The following is a 14,925-nucleotide window of genomic DNA, read 5'->3' on the forward strand; positions in this document are numbered from 1 at the left end:
TACACAGCTGGATACCATATAGACACGTTTTACATGTTTTTACCCTGCCCTACACAGCTGGATACCATATAGACACGTTTTACTATAGACACGTTTTACATGCCCTACACAGCTGGATACCATATGTTTTTAGACACGTTTTACATGTTTTTACCCTGCCCTACACAGCTGGATACCATATAGACACGTTTTACATGTTTTTACCCTGCCCTACACAGCTGGATACCATATAGACACGTTTTACATGTTTTTACCCTGCCCTACACAGCTGGATACCATATAGACACGTTTTACATGTTTTTACCAGCTGGATACCACAGCTGGATACCATATAGACGTTTTACATGTTTTTACCCTGCCCTACACAGCTGGATACCATAAGACACAGTTTTACATGTTTTTACCCTGCCCTACACAGCTGGATACCATATATGACACGTTTTACACACCCTGCCCTACACAGCTTTACATGTTTTTACCCTGACCCATGTTTTTACCCCCTACACAGCTGGATACCATATAGACACATACACAGCTTACATGTTTTTTTACACAGCTGGATACCATACGTTTTACATGTTTTTAGACACGCTTTTACATGTTTTTACCCTGCCCTACACAGCTGGATACCATATAGACACTACCCTGCCCTACACAGCTGGATACCATATAGACACGTTTTACATGTTTTTACCCTGCCCTACACAGCTGGATACCATATAGACACGTTTTACATGTTTTCACCCTGCCCTACACAGCTGGATACCATATAGACACGTTTTACATGTTTTTACCCTGCCCTACACAGCTGGATACCATAGACACGTTTTACATGTTTTTACCCTGCCCTACACAGCTGGATACCATATAGACACGTTTTACATGTTTTTACCCTGCCCTACACAGCTGGATACCATACGAGACACGTTTTACATGTTTTTACCCTGCCCTACACAGCTGGATACCATTCTAGACACGTTTTACATGTTTTTAGACACGTTTTACATGTTTTTACCCTGCCCTACACAGCTGGATACCATATGTTTTTACCCTGCCCTACACAGCTGGATACCATATAGACGTTTTACATGTTTTTACCCTTACAGCTGATACCATTTTTACATGTTTTTACCCTGCCCTACACAGCTGGATACCATATAGACACGTTTTACATGTTTTTACCCTGCCCTACACAGCTGGATACCATATAGACACGTTTTACATGTTTTTACCCTGCCCTACACAGCTGGATACCTAGACACGTTTTACATGTTTTTATACAGCTGGATACCATAGACACGTTTTACATGTTTTTACCCTGCCCTACACAGCTGGATACCATATAGACACGTTTTACATGTTTTTACCCTGCCTTACACAGCTGGATACCATATAGACACGTTTTACATGTTTTCACCCTGCCCTACACAGCTGGATACCATATAGACACGTTTGACATGTTTGATCAATTGAGGGAGAAATAATGCTTCGTTACGTTGTGCTCTATGGAACAGTGTCCTAAATCTCCCTAGAAAAATGGATTTAAAAAAGTATTGTTACTGTTGTTACTTTTGTATTGTTACAACTAGCCTACCTGGTTAAATAAAGGTGAAATAAAACAATAAAACAATAAAAATAAAAGAGTATTGTTCCTCTTCTTTCTATGTGGCTCATCCTTGTTGGATCAATTGGGAGCTGAACAGAATGACATGCAATGACATGTGTTTGGAGGACAAATCTGAGGTCTGTATCTCTCCATTCCCTTTATTATTGACAGCTCATGGGGTGTTCTTTGATAAGGGGTCGGAGGTCGTGTGTGTGGTGGTGAACACCTTGTGAGGACTAGTCTAAACTCACAGGATTAGAGTGTGTTAATCCAATCATAATGCCACAACTCAGTTGGGCTCCTCTCTCTCTCTTTGTGTGTTTCCAGGATTTTATGAAGTCTCTCTGTCCCGTTTATTATCCCTTTCTACAGTCAGGGATGAGGTGTTTGCAGATATGTGTGCTTTTGTGTGGCTGTGTGCGTGCGTAGGTGTGGACATGCATATACACATTTGTGTGCATGTGTTTGCGTATATGTGCGCATGTGTGTAACACACCTCTGAACTGCCTCACCTCTAATCCTAACCTCCAGTGAAGTGAATTCATCTCAATAAAGAGAGAGATTGATTTAGGTCCATGTGTATCTCTTAATGCCTTCTCCATTAGATCAGCCTCTGCCACGTCATGGTTGTCGCAGCAAATCAACTCTGCTGCTGCCTCTCACTGCATCACAGGTCTGAAGTGTGTCATGCTATTATTGTTATATACACCCATCGGCCAGTTTATTAGGTACACCCATCTAGCACCGGGTCTAGTACCATTGCCTCCATAACAGCCTGGCATTCTTCGGGGCATTTCTACAAGGTGTCCACAAGGATGTTGGTCCATACTAATGCGATGGCATCATGCAGTTGCTGCAGATTGGACGGCGGTACTGTAATAGTGCCTGTGTGTAGCTGGTGTAGAGGCTCCAGCAGCGCACCGACACTGACCTCGGGGACGACTCGGAGGAGGAGCTGCAGAGCGATCCGGATGGAGACGGTGGAACTCCCGCAGCAACGACGGGTCCAAGACGTCCTCCACCGGCACCCGGCATCTCTCCTCCGGACCGTACCCCTCCCAGTCCAGGAGGACCTGAAGGTCCCTCGCCCGACGCCTCGAGTCCAGGATGGCTCGAACACTATACGCCGGGGCCCCCTTGATGTCCAGGGGGCGGAGTAACCTCCCGCACCTCAGATTCCTGGGGTGGACCAGCCACCACCGGCCTGAGGAGAGACACATGGAATGAGGGGTTAATACGGTAAACGGGGGGAAGCTGTAACCTGTAACACACCTCGTTCACTCTCCTCAGGACTTTGAATGGCTCCACAAACCGCGGGCCCAGCTTCTGGCAGGGCAAGCGGAGGGGCAGGTTTCGGGTCGAACACCGGCGCCTCACTGCGGTGGCGGTCAGCGCTCGCCTTCTGCCGCCTCATGGCCCATTGCAGGTGCCCGAGGACTCCCTCGGGAGCACGAGCCGAATCCCGCTGGGACCGGGTGAAGGAGGGGTGGACAGTGGGGCCTGCTGTAGTGGGGCTGTTGGAGGCGCTGGAAAACCTCCTCCTCTCTCCCAACGATCTATCGTCTGCAGCACGCGATCCATGGCGGTGCCCAGACATTACAACATGGTTGCGTGCTGCTGGACGCGCTCCTCTATCATCACAGGGAGAGAGTCTGCTCCTGCTTACTCCGTTCAGCGGGTGAGTGATTCTGCAATAGTGTCTGTGCGTAGCTGGTGTAGAGGAGTCAGGCGCAGGACAGCAGATATGAGTAATAAACGTAATTTACTCAAATATTCACAAATACAAGCACAATAAATCAGTCCTACAATAATGGACCGTACAAACAACCGGTCACTCACAAACAACCATGGGGAACAGAGGGTTAAATAATGAACAAATAATTGGGGGATTGAAACCAGGTGTGTAAGACAAGGACAAAACAAATGGAAAATGAAAAGTGGATCAGCGATGGCTAGAAGGCCGGTGACGTCGACTGCCGAACGCCGCCCGAACAAGGAGAGGGACCGACTTCGGCGGAAGTCGTGACGGGTACATTCAGGACTGCCACTGACTGGATTTTTCTTTTTGTCGCACCATTCTCGGGTAACCCTAAACACTGACACATTTAAGTAGCATTTTTTCCACTGTGTTTTATGGGATATTGTTTTGAGTTAGTGCATGTTGCACCTCTGTTGTTACGTTTCGTTGTTTGTTTAATTTATTCTTTGTTGTTTTTGTGCGTTTTCAATTAAAAAATATGTGGAAACCATATCACGCTGCAGCTTGGTCCGATATTTATTCCAGCGAACGTGACAATAGTCAACATACCTAATGAAATAATGTGTTAGTAATACTAGTAGTTTAGCACTTAAACCGGCTGGCCCAAAAGTTGGAAGAGTTCCAATGTTGTGTTGGGTTGCCAGTTAGCTAACGTAGCATCCCCCTGTTTGAGCAGGGTGTTTGATTAGGCTAAACTAGCTAGCTGTATTTGCTAGCTAAGTAATTAAGTGAATCTCAAAGTGAAAAAAAAGTTGATCTCTCTCTCTCTTGCTTCTCCTTAATTTTGGAATAAATACATTCGTTCAAAACTGTTCAACTATTGTCTTTCTCTCTCTTTGAGTCAACTACTCACCACGTTTTATGCAGTGCTAGCTAGCTGTAGCTTATGCTTTCAGTACTAGATTCATTCTCTGATCCTTTGATTGGGTGGACAACGTAATTTTATGCTGCAAGAGCTCTGATAGGTTGGAGGACGTCCTCCGGAAGTTGTCATAATTCCCGTGTAAGTCTATGGAAGGGGCTGAGAACCATGAGCCTCCTAGGTTTTGTAGTGAAGTCAATGTACCCAGAGGAGGACGGAAGCTTGCTGTCCTCCGGCTACAACATAGTGCTACGCTACAGAGTGCTGTTGAGGCTAAAGTAGACCTTAATTTCAAAATAGTTTGTTTTAATCAATTATCTGGTGATGTGATTATATTTAGTACAGTTTTATATAATGATAACTTTTTAATGTTGAATTATTTGTTCTTTAAATAAAATTCACTGAGGAGGGTGGTCCTTCCCTTCCTCCTCTGATGAGCCTCCACTGCTCTAAGTTAATATCAATCTATCGCTATATTGATCCGTGGTGCTGTGGGACCAATACTGATGTGGTTTTACAGGGTGGAAGATGATACATTTAACTGATAGTTAGTGATGTATACTATTGAGACAGAGGCTGATGTTTGGCATGGTATATCAACGTTTGTCACTGATCCGCCCTCGTTCATCGATAAAGTTGTAATGTGTTGAAGAATATTGTCGTGACTGGCATTCTCGGTAGAGGTTGTGGTTGTTAATTTCCCTCAGTACCATTCTATCCTAATAGCTTGTCTTTATTGTATCCATTGAAGTCATGAGCTTGAAATGTTCTAGACACGTACCACACAGGATGTCAAGTTGAAGCACCTTGTTTACAAGCTATTATTATTTTCAATCATAATCTTCTTCGTCTGCTATGTGGCATGTAAAGGCATTGTTTCTATGTTCGCGGAGACCGCATTTATGGTATTCACTGAATATGTCGGCTCCATCAGAAAATACCTTCAAATGGTGCATAGCAGACAATGCGCCATCGGATTGAATCCCAGCCTTCCCCAGAACACTGGTCCTATTCCTTTGACTGTAGTGGGAGCAGACAGACAGAGTCAAGAAAGACACAGACCCCATGGATAATTTTTTGGTTATTATTAGCAGGTCTAGCAGTCAGATTCACCAGAGGACTTTGATAACCCAATTACTGTGTTTAATTAAGTGATTTACTCAGCAATAAGCCGGTTAATTAAACAATTATAGCTGGGCTATCTGGAGACGGGGACCTGCTGATGAGCTGCAGGTGTGAAGGAGGGAATGAGAGCGTGAGGGAAAAACTGCAGATACTGGGGAAATAATATTTCATACAATATTGTGCCTGGCAAAATTGTGTGTGTGTGTGTGTGTGTGTGTGTGTGCACATTCTGCTCCTGTGGTACATTCCTTTTCTAATTGAGGGATGATATAAACACCTCTTATATAGTGGCAGCCGTAGCCTTTTTAACCTCTGATCACTTACATTACCTCTCTTTGCCTCACACACAGGGCCGATTCCAGGCATAAGCAACGTAAAGCGGTCGCTTTGGGGCCCCGACCAAAAAAAATGAAAAAAAATTGTTACGTTAACCCGGTGCAATTTTGAAATTTGGTTGTGCATCAGCAGTTTTTATCTTGTTTTTTTCTTATTATGTCAGTCAATGACAGTCCTTCAATCATCCATGTCAGCTAACACTTTTTAGATTGGTAGTTAGTCTAGTCAGCATGCAGGGCACGTGCCCAGGAGCCCTGATCTCTAGGGAGCCCGTATAGACTTTGTTATTCTCACTCAGCTGCAGTGCCTTCAGAAGTATTCATACCCCTTGACTTATTCCACATTTTGTGTTACAGACTGAATTCAAAATTAGTTAAATGAAATAAAAATACACGAGAGAGACAGTGCCGGCCCTTCTCGCACACCACTTATGTGGTGAAAAGGATGGGGTGAGAAATAAATGTGTGGGATTGTGGTTCCTTTCCCTCTCTCTCTCTGTGGAACACTGAAGCTGGAAGTGTACGTCAGAAGACGTCCAAATGCCCCTATCTCAAAAGTGTTGAATGATCTATGCCAATATTGGCAAACAGTTCATCTATCCTTCACTCTCTCTCTCTGGCTGCTGTATCCAACATTTAATTCCATTTCAGTCCAGCTTGAATGTTCATCATGTTGGACACGTCGTTCCACAGAAGAATGTTCTGGACAAAGCATTTGGATTTGAACCCATTCTGATTCTATGGTTCCGGATGAGTTAGTGTTCCGGCCACATCATTGGTCCACTATCTCTCTGTATCTCTCCGTTGTTCTCTCAACACTTTCCTCATTACCGCAGTGTCCTCATCAAGGCCAGGAAATGTAAAATAATTTACTAATCTCAAGGAAAGTGTTAAATCCGGATTATTCACACATGGCTGATTCTCCTACAGCAATTTGTCTGTCTAGGCCTCTCCCTCCTATTACAAGGCAAAGTGATAAATTCAACTTAATTGCAAATATGTCTTTGTTTTCTCTTATCATAGTTTTCCTGTGCTTGTAGAGCATTTTCTGACAATAGCTGTAGAGGGCTTTTGTGCAGTAGCTGAAATTTCTCTAAATATTTTCCTTTATCCATGATTTTCATTTGCAGTGTCACACTCACAACCTGTTGTGATGTCATAATGCACATAAACAGAATTGTTCATGCGTTTATTTATTCTTTCTACTCCATTTCGCTTCCTGATTATGCATTTCTGTCGATAGGGACATTGTCAATCATACTGGATGTGTGTTTCTTTGGTCCCACCACACACACACACACACACACACACACACACACACACACACACACACACACACACACACACACACACACACACACACACACACACACACACACACACACACACACACACACACACACACACACACACGAGTGCTCAATGGAGCTTGAGAACCCAATGGTGCTTTTAGCACAAGGCTCATTTGTCAATCATATCAGTGGCTCAAACCCAGTGGTATTTACACTGGTACTGGCATGGCTGCTTTGGTCTGATAATGAACCCTCATAGAGTTGGTCTCGGTATTTCATATCATGGATGTATCTGAGTGGGGTACCCCTGCATACAATAAACAGTATTTGTGGGTAGGTAAGAGCACGTTATAATAACGTTCAGTAATAAACCATTTAAATGTAATGAACAAACAGTTCTCACTATTTATTCATTATTGCTCTCACAATTAAATGTTAGTAAGCTAGTTATTCACGTGTGTATAAACAACTTTTAAATTCTGTATTAATGATTCAAAGGATCATTCATGAGATGTTTAATATTGGTCCTTATAAACCATTTGCTCATCATCACTAATCGCTGGCAAGTGTCTTCACTGACATTTTCAACCTCTCCCTGACCGAGTCTGTAATACCTACGTTTCAAACAGACCACCACAGTCCCTGTGCCCAAGAAAGCAAAGGTAACCTGCCAAAATGATTACCGCCCCGTAGCACTCACGTCGGTAGCCAGGAAGTGCTTTGAAAGGCTGGTCATGTCTCACATCAATACCAACATATCGGAAAACCTAGTGATACTCCAATGCCCCATACCGCCCCAACATATACACAGATGACGCAATCTCAATCGCCCTTTCCCACCTGGGCAAAAGGAACACCTATGTGAGAATGCTCCTTCAATGTCAGCAAGATAAAGGAGCTGATCGTGGAGTATAGGAAAAGGAACGCCGAACAGGCCCTCATTAACATCGACGGAGCTGGAGTGGAGCAGGTCGAGAATTTTTCAGGTTCCTTGGTGTCCACCTCACCAACGAACTGTTATGGTCCAAACACACCAAGACAGTTGTAAAGAGGGCACAACAACACATTTTGTTGCTCAGCATCTGACCATTAGGTGCTACGGAGGGTAGTGCATACAGCCCAGTACATCACTGGGGCTAAGCTTCCTGACATCCAGGACCTATATCCTCGGCAGTGTCAGAGGAAGGCCCAAAAAATTGTCAAAGACTCCAGTCACCCAAGTCATAGACTGTTCTCTCTGCTACCGCACAGCAAGCGGTACCAGAGCACCAAGTCTAGGACCAAAAGGCTCCTTAACAGCTTCTTCCTGCTGAACAATTAATCAAATGGCCACCTGGACTATTTACATTGCTGCTACTCAATGTTTATTATTAATGCATAGTCACTTTACAAATGACCTCGACTAACCTGTACCCCTGCACATTGTCTCGGTACCGGTACCCCATGTATATAGCCTCGTTATTGTTATATAATTTTCTTGTGCTCCTTTTTCATTACATTTTTTACTTGAGTTTATTTAGTAAATATTTTCTTAGCTCTATTTCTTTGATCTGTATTGTTGGTTAGGGGCTTGTAAGTAAGCATTTCATGGTAAGATCTACACCTGTTGTAATCGGCGCATGTAACAAATAACATTTGATTTGATTTAAATATTCATAAATGTTTTGAGTGACCAGTGTAATTTCTCACAAAAAGATGGACATGCAATTGGTAGAGATTCCATCAGAACCTGATGCTCCTTCAGGTGTCAAAATGAACATATCAAGGGTTAAAGAAAAAGCACACAACACAGAGGATGTTTAAGGAAATATATTGAACATTTCACTTGTTGAACATTTCAAGTGCAGTGTTACCTCTGAGGCTTGGGCTTATCTTAACTCATATCAATCCCATATCCCCTTTTCTCAAATCCGGAGGCTTTGAGGCTAGAAACACTGCTGATTTTCATTCTTAATTAAGTGCATTTCTTGAATTTTTCGAGTGCCTTCACTAATTCAACGTGGTCCTTCGAGCCAGATAATCAAGGACTGATTTCAGACCTGGGACACCAGTTGAGAAGACTCTCTGGCCAACCAGTGATATCAATCAATTAATCAATTAACTACCAAGTAGAAGAAGAAGAAAAAACAGTAGGACCTCCAGGCTGATTCTTTGTGACATTTGCGAGCAAAAATGCTTGATTTTGCTATGGAGATTCTGACATTTTGCATGGCAATACGCAATTATTTTATCCAATTTGTTGTGAAAATGTGCTGACGAGGGTGTTTGTTTAAGTGTGGCTTGATTGAACTATATTATACAGTAAATTGGCAGTGATTGGTTGAAATTGCGAGCCCTCTTTTTGTACTGCGGTGATGGGTCCGTTTTATGTGATAATGTTGCAATGATTTGATTGTTTTGTGCCGTGACTGGTCAAATTTGCAAGCCCTGGCATAATATGCAGGGAATGGTTGATTTTGCTAAACAAATTTGCAATCGCAGAATGGCGGAATCCTGGAGGGACTGATGTACTGTAGATAGTCTATAGAACCTCCTGGGATACACAGAGAACATCATACTTCAGCCCCAATCTCATTACCTTCCCTTCAACCGGCCTTCCAATGTCTAGCCATGAGGAACGAACCAAGCTATCTCCTGCAAAAATCTATGTAACTTAATAAGGTGGTTTTAAAACCACACCATCGGCAACCCCTCCTTTGTCCGCCCTGCCCGATCCCCTCGTATCGTATTTGTAATTCACTCCCCTACATTATAATCCCTCGCCACCTGCCGGCCTTTCTTTAGCTGTTCCACGGGACACCATTAAGTAGAAACTCACTCAAGGAGGATATCGATTTGATGAGGAGTGGTGAAGTGGCTTTTGTGTCTTGACTGAGTTAGAGGAGGGTGGCCGAGAAGAACAACATGTCACAGTTTTGGACGTGAAAGAGATGTGTTTCTACTGTTTGTAGTAGAAGTGCTGATTCTACAATAGAGAGAGGCGATTGGAAGTGTCCAAGTTCACTGCAATGGAGAATAATAACCAGTAAACACCACAGATTGTTCATGAAATACAGGCTCTCTCTTGTACTTCCCTCAAGGGAATGACGCAGAGTAACAACAATGGACAACACATTGTACTTTCTGATACTTTGCAGTACTAGTTCCCCTTGGGGTCGCACGTGAATGGTCAGCGCTTTCTGGGTATGTAATGTTCTGTGTATTTCCATGTCTCATACAGTAGAGACTTAATTTGTTGTGTCCATTTAGTTTCTATGAAAAATAAATCGGAACGGTTTGAGATGCTGCACTGGGACCTGCATTTTGCATTGGAAGCACTAAACTCAATGAAGTACTTGAAAAACTGAAAACATAAAAAGGGGTATGAACTGTTCTCGAAAGGGGAGAAACTACTTTCAATATAACTACTTTTCCCTTTCTGTGTTCATTCACACATGATGTTCTACAATCACACTCATCCTTTTCCAAGTACCGTTTATCTATACTAAAGCAGTTTTTAAAGAGTATAGGTAATCTGCTCTCAGGATATGAATGATAACATTGAATCATCATTACTGCAAGTTAATAAAATAGTTCAGTACAATTCAAATGTAATGTCCCTGACAAACAAGTTTAATCTCTAATTATTTTAATTCTATAATAGATACACATCTATTAATTGCAGTTTTGGGGCATTAATGCCTTTGTGTGTGTGTCATAGACATATACATGGTGTGGTCAGTGATATCATGTGTGTGTGTGTGTGTGTGTGTGTGTGTGTGTGTGTGTGTGTGTGTGTGTGTGTGTGTGTGTGTGTGTGTGTGTGTGTGTGTGTGTGTGCGCGTCAGTGCATGGGCATATTCCTTGTTCTCTGTTTGTTATAAGTGCAACACAGCTTCGGAATCCTCTCTCCATATTTCTCCAATCTCTTCCTGATGACTAATCCAATAAAACAAAGACTCCGAAATGCATCAATGCTTCCGAAATGCTTCAATGCTTCTGAAATCACCCCGTTTCTTTTGGCCATAGTGCTCCCTCCCATCATGCCAGAAGCGCTAATTCAGGGTTCAATTAAGGCGATGATGAGTTTGGTTAATGATGTACAAACAGCTGTTGTGTGTCTTACGTCGTTGTCACAAAACAGGGGACTGGTTCACTGCCAAGGTCGATACAACTCCCAGATAAACAAAAGCTTTAGTGTTTATCACTTATATTTGTCGGTCGGTCGGCGATGTCTGTCTGTGTCCTTGTATCTCTCTCTCTCCCCCCGATTCTCTCTCTCACTCCTTCCTTCCCTCCCCCTCTTTCAGTCTGGCTGTTCACTGTGAATGATGACTGTGCAGAAGACCATGAATTGACCTCTGACCTCTCTCCTGTGTCCTGTCCCAGGTTGTCCTATCGATACTGAGGAGAATGAAGACCCCCCTATGGGCCCTGTTGCTGCTGTGTCTCTGTGTTCCGGGACACTGTAGTGACTGCCAGGAGGACTGCCTGGCCTGTAGCCACATCCTACCCCAGGAGATCAACTTTAACACACTGGTGAGGGTCTCTAAAGCCACCAACAACACCTATCCTCCATCTGTCTATCACTCTGTTCTTCTACACTGAACAAAAATACGAATGCAACATGTAAAGTGTTGGTCCCATGTTTCATGAGCTGAAATAAAATATCCCAGAAATGTTCCATACGCACAAAAAGCTTATTTCTCTCAAATTATGTGCACACATTTGTTTACTGAGCATTCATTTCTCCTTTTGCCAAAATAATCAATCCACCCAACAGGTGTGGCATATCAAGAATCTGATTAAACGGCATGATCATTACACATGTGCACCTTGTGCTGGGGACAATAAAAGGCCACTCTAAAATGTGCAGTTTTGGCATGCTGACTGCAGAAATGTCAACCAGAGCTGTTGCCAGAGATTTGAATGTTAATTTCTCTAGCATAAGCTGCCTCCAACGTCATTTTAGAGAATTTGGTAGTACATCCAACCGGCCTCACAACTGCAGACCACGTGTGTGGCGTAGTGTGGGCGAGCGGTTTGCTAACGTCAACATTGTGAACAGAGTGCCCCATGGTGGGGTTATGGTATGGGCAGGCATAAGCTGCGGACAACGAACACAATTGCATTTTAGCGATGGCAATTTGAAGGCACAGAGATACCGTGAGGAGATCCTGAGACCCATTGTGAGGCCCATTTTTTTCTGGTATCTGTGACCAACATATCTGTATTTCCAGTCATGAGAAATCCATAGATTAGGGCCTATTGAATTGATTTCAATTGACTGATTTCCTCATATGAACTGTAACTGAGTAAAATATTTGAAATTGTTGCGTTTATATTTTGGTTCAGTATATGTCTCTATTCCTCTTATCTGTCTATGCCTAACCCTGCCTCAGTCACATAATGCCCGAAGAGATCAACTTCAACACAGATTAAATCCCCTGTTGTCCATCTCACTGTCATAATCTAGATCTGGTTATGACACCTGTACTATGTCAGATAGAGAGTTGAATTGTATTCAATTCTGAGTTTGCATTTCAATATTACACTTTATATACATCACATGAGACTAAAATAGAACAAAATCGTTTAACATAGGAACACCTGATTTTTATTTTATTTTTATATACACTATATATAATGTTTATTAATTATGAAATTATTACAAATATTAACGTTCCACCCATGAGGCCTCTAGAGGGCGCTTTTGGTCACTCGACTGCAGGAAAGGGGTACTATCTCAAGGAACTCTGACTGTGTTACCAGTGGACTGACTGAATCTAACAGTGTTTTTAAATTGTATTTTTAAATCATCACTGTATGTCTAATAAATTACTGTGTGTGTTTATTTCATAAAAATAACTCAAAATATATCTGTGATCATTTATTTCCCTGAGCCTCCTTGTGCTCTTAAAATGCTCAGTCTGATCGTGTGGGAGTGTTGATACAAATGTAAAATATTTACATACGCAACCATGATTGGCGGATAGGATCGTCTAGACTCTAGAGCCTACCTGTTTAACCCTTCAAAGTAATAAAATACAAATGGTCATTGGTCAGAATAATCACATCAGATTGTGATGTCATGCTTGTGGGCCAAAAACTCCATTCCACCTGAACAGGCTGAAAATCCACGTGTTTAATAAAAATAAAATAAAAACTCTTACACTAAAAGGGAATTATAATTTTCACAACTTCTGAGTGTTATTTCCAATCTCATAGTGTGGAAATATCAAAAAACAGGCAAAGCACTGCCCCTTTAATAGGTTGATTGTCTGTGGGGTGATGGAGCTAATTCACTCAGGAGATGCTCCTTTGGTTTTAAACAGCTTTGGTGATTCAGTTAACTTAGAGCGTAGGCTAATTATGCACACACAATAAACAGCAGCTGGTTGGCCCACTGCCGCCGCCTGGAGAGATTGATGATGTCACAAATAGAGCGCTCGCCGTCGTCGAAGAGAGATTGGGACCCCCCCCCCATAGAGAAACACGCATGCATGCGCACACAGACGCACCTACCATCTCCCTCACTCCCCGCACCACTGGATCCATCACGCTCTGCCCTCATCCGTCTCTAAAACGACCCTTCCTCTCACCACAGTCATTCTCCCCACAATCTATCTCCTATATTGTTGACGATATCTGACTCTTAGCATTATGCCCTCCCAGCCTCCCGGCTTCTGGCTTTTAATTTGCGCTGGCTAATTGATTCCTGAGGATAGAAGTGAGTGTTCTGCCCTCTCCATTCTCTCCATCTCACTGCTGGAGGTTTAGCGCACCACCGACCCCCCTCTTTGTCTAGTGGCTTCAGTGTATTCTGCTACGTTCTCTCCTATGTAAGTAAGTAGCCTTGGCTTGTACAAGCCGAAACGGCTCATAGGAGCAGGAGCTTATCTCCTGTTTCTGTAGCGTGAGGCAGCTTGATGTACAACTACACCCTATGGACAGGACGCAAGTCTATCGCAGGGCCTTACCCCAGATCTATCAGAGACGCATAGGGTCCCATGTTTTATATTCTGTGGTATGACTCGGCACCCTGAGATAAGGATAATATCTGTGTGTGTATGTGTTGATAGCAGGTTCAGCTCTGATGTGGAGAATCTCCACTGAGAGACTGCGAGACTAGACTGTGATGCTTTCAGAGAAACCCCAAACCCACTGACTGATTCTAGATATATATTCACACAAAGACCATTTAGATAGCATGGACGCCATACTAATTCAAGGTGAGGTATTTGTAAGACAAAGAAAGTACTATGTTCGGGCGAGAGAAGAACAGTACGATGTCTTCGTGGGCATCATAAACATTTTGCTATCATTCTTTAAAAAATACATGTACTGTATGTTTTGTTGTCACATACACCAAATAGGTGGGTTGAAATGTGTTGTTTTACAGGGTCAGCCATAGTAGTACGGCGCCCCTGGAGAAAATGAGGGTAAAGTGCCTTGCTCAAGGGCACATCGGCTCGGGTTCTCGAACCAGCAACCTTTCGGCTCTAGCCTGCCACCCTCACAATGAGAATCCCAGTGTCTGACGGTGTATCGTCGTCTATCTCAATGAAATGCATAAAGCCATTTTCACGTCAGCATTTGAAAGAAAGTATACTGGTGCCACCTTATTTGGGGAGGACGGGCTTATAGTAATGGCTGGAATGGAAAAAATGTAGTGGTATCGAACACATCTAGCACGTGGTTTTCATGTGTTTGGTACAATTCCATTAACTCCATTCCAGCCATTATAATAAGCCATCCTCCCCTCAGCAGCCTCCTCTGCTCTGTACAGCCCCTGGACAAAATGGTGACTGGGGAAGGAACCAATAACTAACAAATCAGAACTTTGGATTGTCCTTTCTTTCTTTCTTTCTTTCTTTCTTTCTTTCTTTCTTTCTTTCTTTCTTTCTTTCTCTCTCTCTCTCTATCTAACGACCATGTGCTCTGTTTTCCTCCCTCTCTCCTCTCAG

The 14,925-nt window shown here is 43.0% G+C and overlaps 1 protein-coding gene across 1 annotated transcript in view; it reads left to right on the top strand.

Moving 5' to 3' along the window:
* LOC118368482 (prepronociceptin-like) overlaps positions 1 to 14,925 on the top strand; it is a 28,270-nt gene that overhangs the window by 10,678 nt on the left and 2,667 nt on the right. The window contains exon 2 of the mRNA XM_035752617.2: positions 11,348 to 11,497. Within this exon, the coding sequence (XP_035608510.1) occupies positions 11,372 to 11,497 (126 nt within the window). The 5' untranslated portion in view covers positions 11,348 to 11,371. The remainder of the gene's footprint in view (positions 1 to 11,347; positions 11,498 to 14,925) is intronic.

Source organism: Oncorhynchus keta, chromosome 35 (genome assembly GCF_023373465.1).
Source record: "Oncorhynchus keta strain PuntledgeMale-10-30-2019 chromosome 35, Oket_V2, whole genome shotgun sequence".
Classification (NCBI taxonomy): Eukaryota; Metazoa; Chordata; class Actinopteri; order Salmoniformes; family Salmonidae; genus Oncorhynchus; species Oncorhynchus keta.